Source organism: Chanos chanos, chromosome 9 (assembly GCF_902362185.1).
Source record: "Chanos chanos chromosome 9, fChaCha1.1, whole genome shotgun sequence".
Classification (NCBI taxonomy): domain Eukaryota; kingdom Metazoa; phylum Chordata; class Actinopteri; order Gonorynchiformes; family Chanidae; genus Chanos; species Chanos chanos.
Genome location: NC_044503.1, coordinates 14420957 through 14437940, shown reverse-complemented (window position 1 = coordinate 14437940; position 16984 = coordinate 14420957). Strand labels below are relative to the sequence as shown.

At 44.1% G+C, this 16984-nt stretch overlaps 1 protein-coding gene across 2 annotated transcripts in view; it reads left to right on the top strand.

Annotated features, from left to right (window-relative positions):
* The window catches only part of skia (v-ski avian sarcoma viral oncogene homolog a), a 61384-nt gene that overhangs the window by 31545 nt on the left and 12855 nt on the right, over positions 1-16984 (top strand). The window contains exon 2 of one of the 2 annotated variants that reach the window (XM_030783886.1): positions 9157-9174. The exons of the other annotated variant lie outside the window; for it this stretch is intronic. Within the exon in view, the coding sequence (XP_030639746.1) occupies positions 9157-9174 (18 nt within the window). The remainder of the gene's footprint in view (positions 1-9156; positions 9175-16984) is intronic. 2 annotated transcript variants of the gene reach the window in all.

The window sequence follows — 16984 nt, the reverse complement described above, 5'->3', positions numbered from 1 at the left end:
GCCAGCCAACACAACACGCGGGCGTTAGCCGCGTAAGACGCTAAAGAATGCACAGCACTCAGTCAGAATTGATTGCAGATCAAATCTGCTCGATGTTTTTCGTTCGCTCCTTACCCGAGGTGACTTTCGTTGCAGTGTGGGTCTTGGAGGGGGGCTTTGCAGTGGTGTAGCTTTGCTGGAGTTTACACTGATCCTCATTGGTAGGTTTTGCTGGGTCCATGTAATCACATGTATATATGCACCTTTTGCTAATGCATATGAAAAATTAGACGATGGTTAACTGATGTATGTATACATAGCCCCCCCACACACACACACACACACACACAGATGTATGCATTCCATCCCCTTGAACTAGGCTAATTGGATTTAGCCTCTCCAGTGGAATCATTAGGAAGACTTAGAGCTGTTGGACCTGGCCTTTAGATTAGCAAGGTTAATTCGCTGCAGGTAAACTGTGCTAGAGCTGTAAGAACCAGACGAACGACGTGTAAACCGCAGACCACGGGGCACGAGAGACAAACAGCACCACGCCAAAGCGTCTTCTCCTGTCACCGAAACCTCCCGTGTATGCCTGCCAGAAGTCTTAAGTCATCAGCTCTCTACGGACTTCTGGATGTCACCTACCAAAAGTGGCTGTACTTGTTTAAGTACAAGTGGGGGGTAAAAACTGGCATTTAAAACATCAAAGAAAGAGCACGTCTACGTGACAGATATGCCCGTGTAACAAAGCTCAGGCTTTTAATGTTTCTGGCAGAGCACAGACACACTAACAGATGCGTGACTGAACATTGTTCTTGCCCCTGACGTATTTTTCATCGTGCGTGGGGGAGAAAATAAACAGATCCGTCTGTGGTGACTTTACAGCACACAGACAGTTTGATGTTAATTTTCTTGTACTTAAGCCCACAGGCTACTTCCTCCTCCAGTTCTGGTGCATTTTTCTTCTTGGTTTTCTTTTTCTTTTTTTTTTTTTCTCTTTTTTTAAATCCCCCTCCTCTTCCTCTCCTTCTTTCCCCTGTCTCCTCTCTCCTGCTATAGAAAACAGTCTCCTCCCTCCACAAGCCAAGATACAGGCAGTGGAAACTGTAGGAAATGCCCCTCTCCCTCATCCACGTCTTCCCTCCCTCTCTCTCTCTTTTTCTCTACCTCTCTCTCTTTTTTGACTGGGTCACTGTGTGTGTGTGTGTGTGTGTGTGTTTTATGTGTGCACACTGTGTGAGAGAGAGAGAAAGTGAGACAGGAAGAGAGAAAGGAACCTTGGGGAAACATGTCAGTGGAAAATCGCGTTGCTTGCCAACTCAAATGGGTACATCCCAGCTCCAGAGACTGCGCATTGACTTCCTCTCTGCGCTACCAGACAGCTGCTTTCCTTTTCTGTGCTGATTTTTTTTTTTTTGTACCCAGGATTTTTTGCTCAGCACAAATTGTTTTGCGGTTCCATTAGGAAGGAATTAAGTGGACCGTTGTCCCACTGTTGGCAGTATTAGCGACCCGGTTCGTTTGGTTGTTTAGGAGAAAGCTTTTTTTTTTTCCAGGGAGCACCTACAGTTTTATACCAAATCTCATTTTATATTGTTGTAATACTCAAGTGTTTGACACTGTACTTACCAATGTTACCAAAGGGAGCTGGTTGCGTAGTGTTCCTCTTTGTAACTACCTTCACTGCATTCAAAGAAATGTTGGGAGAAATCAGGAGAAAAAGAGCATTTTGGCAACAAGCATTATACAAATTTCTTTTATTATTTGATGTGACCTCTTGATCGTCAGTCTCAGTCTCCAGGTCTTCCTGCCAATGCAATGACTGCTCTGATTCAGAGACATCTGTCACTCAGAGAGAGAGGGGGGGGGGGGATAAAAGGTTGTTTAGTTAAAAGAGCGCTCTGTGCCCTTTTAAAGACTCACAGATGTGTATGTGTATATATATGCATATATATGTGTATGTATATATACAGACTCTTGTGATAATCTGTCTGGAATCTAAGTGAGCACTGTCCCAGACCAAACAAACAGGGTACAGAGTAATGTGGCGAAAAAAAAGCAACTGTTTATGAAACGACATTATGTAACAGACGTTTGCTGACATCTAACAACCAAACACAACCTAACACACACACACACACACACACACACACAGAGCAGCTTTGATTACCCTCACTGTTTACAGACACAAGCCAATGTGAAGACTGACCAAGAAGAAGCTTTGCACTGGCCATCAGCTAGTTCAGAACTGGGTGACAGGTCTTCGTAAGGCAGCATTACAAATCATCAGTAATCTTCATCTGGGCTAGAATCACCACTTGAGGCATAATTTGTGTGTTTGACTCAGATCAGGGGTGAGCATGCTGGGGAGGCCCATCTACATGACCAGGCTGTGGATTTGCAGCAGAGAGAGAGAGAGGATGGTCCTGGGCCGATTATGCACTTAAACTGTGTATGGTCTTATGAGGGTTTGGAAGAGGTAGCAACACTAATCTCACGTTAGGTCACAACCTGACGTATTACTACTCCAGCTTAACATCCCCAGACCTCCCAACAAATATCCTGGAGCCTGAGACATTTATATAACGCTTGCAATAAGTTCCCTCTGTTTAGGATTTTTCCCCCCAACGGAGAGATGTCAAGTTGTACATAAAATCGTATGTGATGTCACGCTAGCCCATTTCACGCGACTATGTATCTATAAGAGTACCACACACTAACATGCAGAGAGGCAAAATATACGTAGAGTCCTCAACACCGCCCCCCCTCCTCCCCCTTCCCAAACCCCCCTTCTCCAACAGTGCACTCGAGATATATTTGTCATGTTCGAAAATGAATACGTCGTCTCAACGGAAACCTTTTAAAAAATTACCCCCTTTCTCCCCCTTGGCTTTGGAGCAGAGAACGTCTGAAATTCGTCATTCATTCCATCTGCAGGCAAACCGCTTATGTAACTAGAACAAATATCCAGGTTTTAGAGAATTACATCACAAATGGATAAAATAGTCAAGCTTTTTTTGTTTGTTTGTTTCTTTATGAATGGCTGCTTTAATTGTATTAGTATTTCAAAAGGTTAGCCACACCGCTGAATTCAATTTACACCCTCACATGGTGGACGATTCCATCTTTTAAATTTCCAAGCATATTTCTTAGCAAAGACATCTTTTTTTTCTATTTGACCTCATCTTACAAATATTAACGATCCCCAGGAGTTCTGCAATGACGTCTTTGTCATCCCTCCAAACTTGCAGCCTGTAGTTGCGTTGCCTGAAGGGGGAACGCCGCGGCGGTGCATGTGCCGGGTGATATATTTGATTTGGGTCTGTTTGTTGAGCTGGAACTTGGCGCGTTGAGACTGTTATGTCGGTTTCTATGGAGAAAAACACTCACCCTGCCAGACTCAGAAGAGTACAAGAGCGAAAAAAAAAAAACAAAAAAAACCGAAAGACATGTAGGGGAAAAAAAAAAGAAGAAGAAGAAATCTGATCCAAGAATTTTCAGGGCGTGGAGACAGACTGCACATCATGCTGTACTGAATGAAGAATAACACACTCCCCTTAAGACAGGGCCTGTAAAAAATTCTCTCTCTCTCTCTCTCTCTCTCTCTCTCTCTCTCTCTCTCTCTCTCTGTCTTTCTTACCTACAGCATTCATCAGAAATGTTGTTGCGTTTATGCTGACTGAATAAAAACCAGCATAAAGTTTTATGAGTTTTCATGTACTGCAAACACAGTTAGTTGCACTGAGACAGATATAAAGTGAGGGGGAAAAAAGAGACAAAAAACACACATTTTTACAGTGCAGTTGAACTGAAATAATGGAGTAATAGTACAGCAATGTTCATTTTACTTAAATGCGTTTCTCCTATTGTTTTAACCAGTCAAGCTTTTTTTTTTTTTTAAATGTAATCCTCCAGACTGCAGTTTATAATAGTGTGTCCTGAGCCATTATTGGGCTCCTTTATGAGATTAGTTATAGTCCATCCCCCGACTTTCTCTTGGCCTATCAGGAGACAGTATTGCATGATTGATGGGCTGGGTTTTATTCAGCTTATAGAGCTTGAGTGAAAGGTCAACTATTAGTCCCATCTTACAACATTTCAGACCTCAGGCACTTCCTTCATTAGTGTGTGTTCATGTGTGTCTGTGCGTGCGTGGGTGTCTGTGTTTGTAAGACTCTAAGCCTTGGTGAATGACTCAGTAAAGAGAAAAGGATGTTTTGTCTTGACCATTGCCACACTGTCTTCAGATTCACATCAGAAACTGTTTCGCAACAGCATGGCTTTGCATGAATGCATGTCCCCTTCTTTCTCTTTTCTTTCTTTCTTTCCTTCTTTTTGTTTGTTTTGTTTGGCTTTGTTTTGTTTAGCCTTGTTTTTTTCAATGCGGCTTAAAGTTTAGCACACCCAAAGAAGAGAAATGATGCGGAGCAGAGGTTACTGTAAAATCTTCTCCTAGTTCCCTGTTTTGTTTTTTTTCTTTTTCGTATGACTACCTTGCTCACAGAAAGTGAGAGACAAAATAAACAGACAAACAAAGAAGTACAAGAAAGAATTAAAAAAAAAAAAACAGGGCTTGAAGGTAAGCACAAGGCAGTTGACAGGGAGAGAGAGAGAGAGAGAGAGAGAGAGAGAGACACAGTTGCTCCCCTTCTTCCCCTCTTACCTCTCTTCCCCTTTGCCTCCTTCTCTCTCTCTCTCGCTCTCTCTCCCTCGGTCGTGATGGAATTTCCATTCATCGTGCCTGTACCTGTTTGGTCGTTATCTCTTTATCTGCAGTGGCAGGCTCAGGTGCACTCAGGTATGCTTCTCACAGGTAGAGACAAAGCCACTCATGACCCTGTTCCTGCCCACCATGCCAACATGTCCTGGCCCACCCTGACACACACACACACACACACACACACATTACCATCCTGCCCAAGCTTACCCTCAACAAACCAACCACAAACCAGTTGGTGGAAGGTGAGAGCGTATCATACACAACTTATGTACTGCCTGCAGTAATGTATGTTACTGTGTAGTGTGGACACTGCAGTGTTGGAAGTGGTTATAAATATGTATTTATAAGACATATTTGAATGGGTTATAGCTTGTTTGAAGTGGGTAGGGGGGAAATCTATTTAATATTGTCATGGTAATCTCATCTGAGGAGTGAATTTGGCAGGATTTTTTTTTTTTTTTTGCCACTGCACAAAGGAAGAACGTTGTGGAAATACAATGCCAGATTTAATGATCTTAAGGTCTGTGTGTTTGAGAACGTGTGTGTGTGTATGTGTATGTGGACCCTTATGGTGTTTCTTGGTCAATGGATCAAGTGGATGTCTCTCGCTCAAGTCAGTATCAACAGTTTAGTCTAGAGTCAGTGAGGATAAATGCTTCATTCATGACAGTGTGGAAGTCTTTGTTCAGTCTGTTCCCAGAAGAGGAAGGAACATCTCCAGTTCTCTCTCTCTCTCTCTCTCTTTCTCTATTCCAGGTACATTCACCTCAAGTCAAAGCCACAAGAATTTGAGTCAGAACTCATGTTGCAGTAGCTGAACAAACTGTGGTTACCACGACAACAAAGTTAGATTCTTTGGCTGGGATTTGAAGTAAACAAAACATGCAGTATGCTTTTTGCTCACCACCAAATCCTTCCCATTTTTTTAGAGGTACATCAGGGATTTCAGTTTTGTTTTTGTTTTTTTAGAAGTAACTAAAAATTTTCTGCTCTCTAAATTAATGAGGAATTAGTAACTAATTAAAGGAAAGTTAATGTATATCACAGATGTGTTTTGGTGTGTCCAAAGAAAGGTCAGTTAGGGGTCAGTGTTTCCTCAACACTCAGCTGAGAGACAATTCTTTGCCAGACACTGCTGCATTGTTTTATAGCCACATTGTGAAAAGCCATGAACGACACTTTTTCCAGTGTCTGTTAGATACATTCAGATGTCACATGAGTTAATTACATCTTTGTCTTAGACATCAGACTGCAATGTGGCTGCTACTATTAATTGTCTTTCTTTCTTTCTTTCTTTCTTGCTCTCACAATTCCATCCATTATAATAAGTAAATAAATTAAAAAATGCAAGAACGAAAAGCAAAACGTGAACTTTGTGCATGTGTCTAACATTTATTTATAGAACGAGAAAGAACCTTGGCAGTTCTGCTTTCTCGCCCTAAAGCGATGAGGCGGGCTTCTCTGAGACCGCACTCTCTTTAATCTTTACTGGGTCTGTGTGCCATCATCTACCAAGCTTTCACTGGGTTTACAGCAAGCCATATTCAGCCAAGAAAAGGCTAAGAGATTATCTGCTCAATCTAAGCCGCTGAAAAAAAAAACCCCCAAAAACCTTTGAAGCACGTCCACTGTCTCTGAGGTGTTTGGTGTAAAGGCTAGGTAAATGTTCTTCTACTGTAGAGTTAGATTATAGAAGGCTTCATCTCATTCTCTCAGCACCCTTCTGCAACATTAGTGCCCATAGTTGATAAGCTTTGCTCATTGGTCTTACTTAAAATGGCAGCCATGGTCTGTCCCCCAGAATGCAGTGAAGTGGAACCTTTGCAAGGCTATTGATCAGGTCCCTTCCCCAATGACTCCAGCACTGGACCTCCACCCATTCATTCAGTTTTCTTCTCTGGTGGTGAAGTTGAGCTGCGTGGTAGGTGGAAACCACCCAACCAGCCATCTTCCCTCTCCTCTTCTTCCATGTCTCTCTCTTTTTTCCTCCTCCTCCTCTGCGCCCTCTCTCCCTGAACATGTTTGCAGTAAACCCATGTTACCTCCGGCAGTCACATAAAACCAATCCTTTTTAATTAAGACGAACTCCAGTGAGGAAAGCTCCCAGCAACCCCCCCCCCCGCCCGTCTCCCTCTCTCTTTCTTTCGCTCTCTCTCTCTCCCTCATTTTTTTTCCAGCCACAACATCCTGTCCCCCACCCCCTCCTCCTCCTCAGTCCATTCTTGTTATTTCTTTGACTCTTCCTGTCCCGGGGTTGGAGACATGAGCACTCCTCTCACACCCTGGTGTTTGTTTTGATAGACCCCAGAGGAAAAACAGGATCTTATCTCTCTCTCTCTCTCTCTCTCTCTCTCTCTCTCCCCCCTCAATTTACTCCCCTCCCTTTTTTCCCCTCTCTTCTTACATATTGCACTGGTGTTGATTAATACTGAACTTGGAGAGACAGAGGAACGGTAAAGGTAATGCTAAAGAAAAGAACATTTTGATACATCTTCCACAAAACTCTTTGTCTTTTTGAGGCAGTGCCCCCCCCCCCCCCCCCCCCCCAAAAAAAAATGAAAAAAGGTTATATTCCAACTAAAATGTGTCGCTTGACTTCCCTCAGTGCAGCACAATCCTAGTGTTCAGTTCAGGGGACAGTTGAACTCTTGGTGCTCTCTGGTTGACCTGCCTTTGCTGACCAGTTGTCCCCTTCTCTGCATGACTTTTATGATGCTCTCCTTCTCTTTTGAGCCTAATTTGGTGTGGTTAAGAGTGTCAGGGAGGGAGGGAGGGGTGGAAGAGGACACAACAAACAGGACGATGGCTGTAAACTTCAGACTGTTTACAGCTGAGGTCTGGTCACTAAACTTTGCGTGAACTCTCTCCACAGACACCGGGGCCTGGGTCATGCCACAGAGCCCTGTCAGTGGGGCACAGAGACAGGGAGAGAGAGAACGACCCCAACTTCACCTCTGGCTTTTATGGACCTTTTACGGTTCTCATAGTCATCCCTGACCCAGCTCTCACACCCTCGAACTGGCCATCCCCCTATCTTTTTACCACTTTATTTCAGTTTTTACTGTTTATCAGTTTACCACCTGTTTTTCTCATCACCACAATTGTCCCCACTAAAAGTTTCTTTTGGATTGCTCCGTTCAACACAGAGCAATGTAATTTTTTTTGTTACATTCAAGCTGTTAAACCAGAGTCCTAAAATGTTAATCTTTTTTTTTTTTATCGTTTTAAGAGTAGCGTATACGAAGAGAAGCACCCGGAATGTTTCGCTTAAGGCTTGTTTCATCAACAGCTTACGTTAAGCAGACTCTGGAAATGCATGCTGCAGAATGCTGTTTTACGGATACCGAGATCTTGTGTCTGCAGCACATCTGCTATCATCTCTCGAGCGGGAGATACAGAGCAGACGTCGTTGGGTGCTAAGATATCTCTTCACATATCATCATATTCCCTCGCTCGCTTACTCCAGTTTCACTCTAGCCTCGTAATGTATCGTCTTACGAGAAGCAGGTGTGGGTTTTCTGTTTAACCCCGTGACTAGCTCCAGTCGCTCAAACAGGCGCTCCCCTCTCCCTCATCTGCTGTCGGTGCCTGCAATTTCGAGCTGGGTCACTGCCAGGCAGCTGCCCTGGCACTCATGTGTCCTGCCGTAGCGCTGGCTAGACAGACAAATTGATTGCCGGTTTGAAGGGGCTGAAGTGAGCACAGTCGGGTTGAGAGGACAGTAATAGGCAGTGTTGCGCTCGCGAGTTCGTCGCCACGTCCTACTTATAGCGGGAGTCATGCAGTGCTTGAGGTAACGTAACGGGTTTCTGTTACGGTTACAAATAAACTGAAACTACGTTTGTTGCCAGTGTCATATTTGTAATGATAATGATAACTGTAGTCATGACAACAGAGAATGAATGGGCTTATTGCAACCCAAGTTAAACGTGCAGTTTAAAATGGCAGTCCATAGTTCACAGTGAGTGGCTTAGGGATGGTGTTTGGGAAGAAGTAGGGCAAAGCATGCACACATTTTGTCCCTGTTTCCCATACTCATTTAGCACAGAGAAGGGTCTCTCTTACCCTTTGTTCATGGCTATGCAATAAACCAAAATCCCCCGCCTCACTCCTCTACACTCTCTCCGTATCTCTCTCTCTCTCTCTCTCTCTCTCTCTGTCTGTCTTTGCTTTGGCTTCATTCCCAATCCTCATTTTGAGCAGGGGGAAATGGAGGGAGAGAAATCTTTGAGGCTAGGCATCACGTGAGACACTTGAAGCCTGACACAGGCGAATGTTGGGCTGAATATCTGCAGGAGCTTGTGTGTGTGTGTGGTGGTGGTGGGTGCGTGAGCGAGGGTTCAGACATAGTTAAGCAGATCAGCCTTGCTGAGAGCAGTGGGGAGACAGAGTGGGTTTGGTGTGTGTGGGGGGGGGGGTCACACACAGGACTTAATGAGATATGCCGTCAGCAGCCGGAGCTCCACCAGCTGGTCTGAGTTGGGCAGAGCAGAGAGCACTGGTCTAGGCAGTGTGGGTGACACCCAGGCAGAGGAGGGAGGAACAGGGGGGCTGAGCTCCCATGGGTGACCTAGATTAGACTCCTCCATTCCTGTCAGTGTGGGAACCGCCACCAAAGGCTTACTCACCCCTCTGTGACGCCATACCAGCCCCCTTCGTGTGATTCCTATTTCTGTTTTTTAAATATATAATTGTACATTTACACAAGAAAATGTACAGTGTTGTTGTTGTTTTTTTAATTGAGTGTTTGTATTCATGTGTCTCTATGTGTTATTCATCTCATTTTAGATTTTGATGGCAGCTCTTGTGAATGTGCTGCTTTTGCTGAACAGCAAGATTCAGGCTATCTGTGATTTCCATACATCTAACCCAATCTCTTAAATAAACATCTTGGCCAAGTTTCATAGAGTGAAGCTTGTGGGGGTTGTGTGTGTGTGTGTGTGTGTGTATGTGCGTGTATTTTCTATGAGAGACTTGCAACGTGACATAATTGTTTTAGCCCTCCTTGTTTAAAGGGGCCTTGCTGTTTGGGTTGTAGTTAGGTGAGTGGGTCAGATTATAATCTGCTTTCAGTCCCATCTGCCCTGTCACTGTAAGGCATTCCTCAGGGTTTAAAATCAAGACGGCAGCGCACGTGAATCTTACACAGTGGGAGTGTGTGTTTCTTTGTGGGTGTGCATACATTTTTTTTTCTATGCAGCCCACTAAATTCTCAGTTTTGTTTCTTAAGGATTTCAGCACCGCAGCAGAAATATCTTCTCATTCACCCATACCAAAAAATGGAGATAAACCTTTTTCTCTCTGTTTCTCTCTCTCTTTTTTTAAATGAAACAATCTTACTTCACTTTGGTCATTCTTCACTCATTGGGCAACACTTTCCTCTTGTCCCATTGCATGCGAATGTCTGTCTTTCAGAACATGGTCGCTGTATCTGGGACATGACAATCCATCCTCACAGCGGTCTGGTCAGTGCCCCCTGTCCCCCCAGCCTCGTCCTGTTCATCTTTAAAGCTCTGGTGCGCTAGACTGATGGTATCAATGGAGATGAATTGGAAGCTTATTGATTACCAATAGCCTGACAGGGCTTTATCGACTTCCCCCTCTCACATGCACTCTGACACAGTTAGACACAGACAGACCCTGTCTGTCTGGCACGGGATAGGAAAGCGTATTTGGAACAGGAGCGACACTGTTATTTAGGTATACATTCTGGGCCATGTGGATGAAAAAAGAGAGAACCGATAGGGCTGCCAGGTCAGCAAGTGTAACAGAAAGATGACACACACACACACAAAAAAAAACCCTGGGGATGGCGTGACACTTTTGACTAAGGTCAAACTCTGACACTGCTTCCTCTAGCATTTTTGTGTCTAGACCCATTTTGAAACACAATGCGGTAAAGAACCTCAGTTTTAGCCTCAAATCGAAAAAAAAATCCCAAATCCCTATTTATTCGTCTACCGATTCACCACTGCGTCTGTGTATATGCTGTTTTTATTTTCCCAGTCACTGAATAGTTTTAGTCACGAGCCAATTTATGCCGAGCTAAATAAAGAAAAACTTCGGTCTGGTTGTGGGTTCCTTTTGGGTTGTGAAAAGAAGTTCCCTGTGGCTTGTTGTGTAATGTCCACCTTCTCGTCGTCTTGACCAGACGAGTCCTCTTCTCTTGCCGCTTCTTTTGGAAGCAACTTCCTCATTTGGGCCGGCGATTACACGTTTCCTGGCCGGCAAGTCAGTGCTTAAGCCTGCATTTAAACGTTGCTGGAGTCTGGGGCGAGTCTTGGCTCGTCCCTGCTTTCTAGTGGTTTGCAAATGAGATCGGGAGCCTGACTGTTTGCAGAAATGCCGACGGGCACACCCGTAGCTTGTCTCCTCTCTACAGTCAACCATGCTTTGGATGCAGCTGCTTTCATGCTATGCAAAAAAGCCTTCTGTTCCATCTCTTTTACATAGCATTTGACTGTCTGAGAGGCAAGCTAACAATAACAGAGTGGAAGAATAAATTCTGGTGTATGCAGATTTGGGGCTGTGTAAAAAAAAAAAAAAAGAAAAAAAGAAAAGGGATTGTAAAATGAGCGGAATGTAAAATGCATTTGAATGACTGGAGCTTTAGCTGCTGGGTCACGGATAGTCAGGGGAAGAGTTAGTCCCCAGAGCTGTAACTCCAGTGATGTGTAGTGTAGTCCTACTCTTCGCTGCCCTTGTTCTAAATGTGAACAGAGGTGGAAAAATAGTGTGTGTGTGTGTGTATGTGTGTGTGCGCGCGCGCGCGTGCGCACGTGAGAGACAGAGGGAGAGAGAGAGAATAGACCGTGAGAAACTGAGAAATGGAGAGAGAGAGAGAGAAGGAGCGCAGATGGGAGAAATATGAGCGACTCGTGCAGTTTAACTGTTATAATGCTGTACTGTTTGTCCATCCTGTCTGACCATGACAAAACATGTTCTAAAATTCTTCATCTTAAGACAGTCCTGACTTCTCTGTATGGGTCCGTACAGGAATCTACAAACTGATGCCTAAAAACCACATACATAAGCCTCACTCAAACCTTCTTCAGTCAGTTTTATATAGATTTGAGCCTGATCCTCCAGTCCTAAATACAGATCTTGCCTTTGTCTTCTCTTCATTACCTCACACAACTCTCATACTCAGTGACTGGGTAAGCCTAAGAGACAGATATGTTTTTTTCCACCCTGTTACCTGTAAGGAATGATGTCATGGCCATGCCTTTTTAGCACAGCACACATAAAAGGATGGCTCTACTCTTTCTCACCCATTGATAATAAACTATAGAGCTATTGTTAGTCGGGTAGTTTCCATAAATATACCATATTCAGCTATGTGTCATCACCTGACTGGTTTGGGAGGCGGTGTCACTTCAGTGACAGACGGAGAGTGGCATAGTCGTGCTTTTAGTCTGACCTGAATTCAGCTCCCGCACGCTTCTGTGTGGCACACGCCACACAATTAATTGTTCTGTTTTGTTTTTTTTTGTTTGCTTGGGGTTTTTTTGTTTGTGTTTTTTGTTTGTTTTTGTTTTTTGTTTGTTTGTTTCTTTTTCTAAGGGGATTTCCCTGAGCAGAGCTCCTGTTTGAATTCAAACAAACATTTGTGTACTGTTGGTGTGGAACGATATGGTGAGAGATATGTGCTGGATATGAAGTATGAATGGAGTTTGCCTGTAATGGCAGACTGTGGAACAGTTTTGTTTGTTGGGATGTGAATGTGAAGATAAGGATTAGGGACAGCAAATTCTGATCTGGGATCAGATCCTGTAATGTACACACACACACACACACACACACACACACATAGAACATGTAAATGCATTCGGGCGAGAGAGGAAAAAGAGAGAGGGGGGGGGGTTACTAAGTTCTTGTGTCATGTACTTTAGTTTCAGACATCCAGTCTGTTTTTGGTTTTTTGGGTTTTTTTTTTAATCTGCTGGATTGAGCAGACAGATTGACGGCCAGGGTTAGACTGTGTGGTTTTGCTCTCCGGATGACCTCCCGTCTCAATCCATCAGCCACTAAATCTGAGTTATGGCTAACTTGCTCGCTCAGTCTTCCCACATCCTCACACACACACACACACACACACATACACACACACACCTCCCATGCCTCGCAGGAGGGCAGAGAGGGAGCCCTGAAACTGGTCCAGAATGTACCTAGGTCTGTAACTTCTGCCTGTATTTGTTGCAGAGTCAGCTCTCCAGCACATTTTCTCACTTTATTCTCACTTTTGTCTAATGCAAGTCTGAGGTTCTGCCCGAATGAAAAGTGAATTGCGACAGGCTTTTTTTCTCTTTCATTCCTGCATCGAAAATAGTAGCTATCTGCTTGCTGCAGCACTGGTGGAGTTGAGTGAGTGAGAGAGAGAGAGAGAGAGAGAGAGAGGGAGTGAGAGAGAGAAAGACAGAAGGAGAGAGAGATGTGAATCAGTTGGACAGGCAGCTCTATCCAAGACCAATCAGAAAACTAATTCCTGTGGATCACCCTCTCCTCTCCTCTCCTCTCCTCTCCTCTCCTCTCCTCTCCTCTCCTCTCCTCTCCTCTCCTCTCCTCTCCTCTCCTCTCCTCCATTCTTTTCTATCCCTTCCTCTCCTCTCTCTTCCTGGTTTTCTATTCATGAGCTTTCTCCATTTCCGCAGGCCGTCTGCACCGTGCCCCAGGGCTGCTGTTTTCCAGGCCTGCTGTTAATAGCTCTCTATTTCAGAGTTTCTCCCACTCCCTCTCCAGAGTGGCGGGAAGCAAAGCAGCAGCGTAGCTTGAATGGAACTAATTAGAAATCCTTCACCCGCACCATATGCAACATCCTGCTTCTCCACTCAGTCATCATTGCACATACTCTGAGGTCCGAAAGGTTTCTTTTCAGGGGTCGCCTTTTTTTTTTTTCCTTTTTCTTTTTCTTTTTAAACAGGGAAAGGGCAGGCACCGTTTTTCTGTTCCCAGATACCAGCAGCCTCTAATGACCGCTGTGTCCGGGAGACTAGCTGACCGGAAGTGGTTTCTGTTTGTTCCTTTATTGGGGCTAATTAGCGTAGCTGTGTGTGTGTATGTGTGTGTGTGTGTGTGTGTGTGTGTCTCCTGAAATTGAAAAAAAAAACAACAACACCATCATGTCCTGTCCCTATCTGTGCTATTCTTAACCTCGCACTGAGCCATTTTATATTAATAGCCCCAGTTGTTTCCTTAGTGGCAGGAGGAAGCAGAGGGACACATGATTTATTTGATTAAATTTCTGTTTACCCCGAATAGGATGTAAATGGACTATTGATTTTTCAGATTCCTGTTGAATGTAATTATTATTGAATAAAGAAAAAAAAAAAAGGGGGGGGGGGGTGCGCGACAAAAGCCATGTGAAGCTTTTGACATTTCACTGGCACAGCGTCCGAAAAGCTAATAAACCCATTTCGGGCCTGTTCACCAACAGGAAATGACTCATCTCACCAGAGAACAAACAGAAAAACAAAAACAAGTGTACCAAAAACAAATTGGATGCTCTCGTTTTTCTTTGCCTCAGAAGTTCAACTGACCTTAGACTTGCCGGTTGAACAGAAGCGGAGAAGAAGAGTCCCTTAATAAGCATGTTACATTTTCAACGTATTTTCCTTTGAATGCTATTGCATTTGGTACTGTTGCTGACAGCTAACAGGACACAGTGTCATTAACAGACCCTTAGCTGGATACTTGAGTGGATGATGCACTTGAATAAAGCATGTTTAAGGCTCTCCCACAGAGGGAATGTGGTAATTCACGCTGTCCTGAATAATCAGAGTCACCTGCAGACAATTCTCTTGCGTAAGTCTACAAGATTAAACATCACTAACATATACCGCAGGGTGTATCTCTGTGTGAGTGTGTGTGTGTGTATGAGAGAGACAGAGAGAGAGAGAGCAAAGTTAGTCAGGTAGACCAAATACTGAGATCTCCACTCGTCATATCTGTCAGTCTTGCCACTGACATGGTGACACATATCAAAACTACCTAACACCCACTGTGGTGCATTTGGTCTGAAAATTACTCTCCTGATCTATTTAGCCAACCATTTTATGGGTGTGTTTGTTTCTCCTTCTTTCTCTTTCTCTTTCTTACTCATTTGCCACATTTTCATTCGAAAATTGTCTGACAGCATTTAGGTGTCATTCATTAAGAGATATTACTGTCCTGAACCTGCTAGTTTATTGTTTAACTGCAACACAAGGCAAATTCCCTAACCTGATTGTCTGGGTCTTTTTGGTATGTCTGTGCAATGGTATGTATACACATTTATTACACTGTGTGTTTGTGTGCGTGTGTGTGTGTAAGAGAGAGACAGACAGACAGACAGAGAGAGAGAGAGTATGTGTTTTGGCTGTCTGGCTGCCTCTCGACTAGTCACATGCAAAGACATGTGAAGCAGACTCAGGGCAGGGTCTGTGTGCGGAAATGCCTGATGGTGTTCCAGAACTCCATAAGTAATACCTACATATGAAAATTGCTCTGTGTGTGTGTGTGTGTGTGTGTGTGTGTGTGTCTGGCCCACTCCTGAGCCAGCTGTCTGGCGAGCATACAAGCATATTTATTGATATTTATTCAGCCTGGCAGCTCACGGGAGAAGAACAGCCACATGCAGTGGGGAGATTGTGGGTCTAAGTGAACCTGTCATTTGGGTTCCCCCTGCCCTCTGTTCTGCCTTTCTGCTTTACAGTCACCCACTAAATGGCTCCTTAGCCACAAACATACACATTAAAATTCAGACAAATTCCCTACCCTTGTCATTCACTCTGTTGGTTTTCTGTCGCCGGCTTTTCCTGTCTTCCCCCCCCCACCCCCCCACCCCACCCATTCCTTCTGTCACTCTCTCTCTCTTTCTCTCTCTCTCTCTGTCTCTCTCTCTCTCTCTCTCTCTCTGTCTCTCTCTGTCCTTGTGTTAGAACATGCACACCCACCCCACCAAATATTCAATTCCCTATCTCACCATCACAGAAGTTGATGATGTCACAAAGACAAGTTTTTTTTTTTGTCAAAGCATCTCAGAATGTTTTATGAGCGCTTGCTTGAGTCGGGAGTCTCTTTGAAGTCACAGGGAGAAAGTCATGAGAGAGAGACAGACAGAGAGAGAGAGAGAGAGAGAGCAAGCGAGAGAGCAAGAGAGAGGCATCTGACCGATATGTCCCCTGAGGCTGTCTGAGCTGTCACTGGGTTTGAACGGTTGAAAAAAAAAAAAAACAAATAGCATCCACATAACAACTCCACTGGTAGCTCCCCAATACATACAAGCCAATATAACATACAAAACATCTCAAAGACATGGAAATATAACTTGCTAAATATATGTTTCTCGCTATTCTCTTGTTTCCCTTCCGTTCTTGTATACAGGCTTAGTCATGTTCTTTTAGTACCTAAAACCAGGAATCCATGCTCAAGCCGATTGGAAACACATGCACACAAACACTCACAGATCAATAGGAGTATCCATTAGCCATACAGACAGAGTTTAACCACTTTTAAAAACATTGAAATCTAATTATAGTGCTTTTAGATGGCTTTCAAATGTTTATGCTCTCAGACAACCAGTGAGTCATAGATTCATCTCTGTTGCCCATCTCAAAGTACATTTATAATTGCGTACTGTAACTGCAATTGCAACCTAGATCTCTCTCTCTCTCTCTCTGTCCTGAGGGAACAGCCTCACAGAAAACATCCCTTTACAGTCAGGGTTGCTGTTTTGTGAAATGCTTTGTATTTTCTAGATTGTAATCCATAACCATGTGATCTGTAAAACTTGGTAACTGAGTTTGGTCATATAGATTTTTTTGTTTCTCTGTGGGTGAAAGGCTCCCAGTGAATGTTGGGAAATGTAGTACTGTATCTATATGTCTAGAGGCAACCAGCGGGTGAGAGCAGCTGGGTTCACTTATGATAGGTGACCCCTCCACCCACATGCCTGCCCCCACACTGAAACACACCCCCCTCTGTGATTTGTCTTTGCTGTGCTCCAACCTACCCCGCACTCTTCTTTCTTTCTCTCTCTCTCTCTCTCTCTCTCTCTCTCTCTCATAAGGGAGTGTGGCTCTCTCCTTTCCCACGGAAACCGTTGCCAAAGCAAATTTGGGGAGAGGAAATGGAACCCAGTCCTTTGGCTGTGGTACTCTGACCAAGTTTAGAGAAGACCAGGTTTTAGATGTGTGAGGGATTTTAAAACCTGCGCACTATATAAACTATGCAGCACTTGGCTTTGACCAGCATTAGGTAGATCTGTGTGTGTGTGTGTGTGTGTGTGTGTGTGTGTGTGTGTGT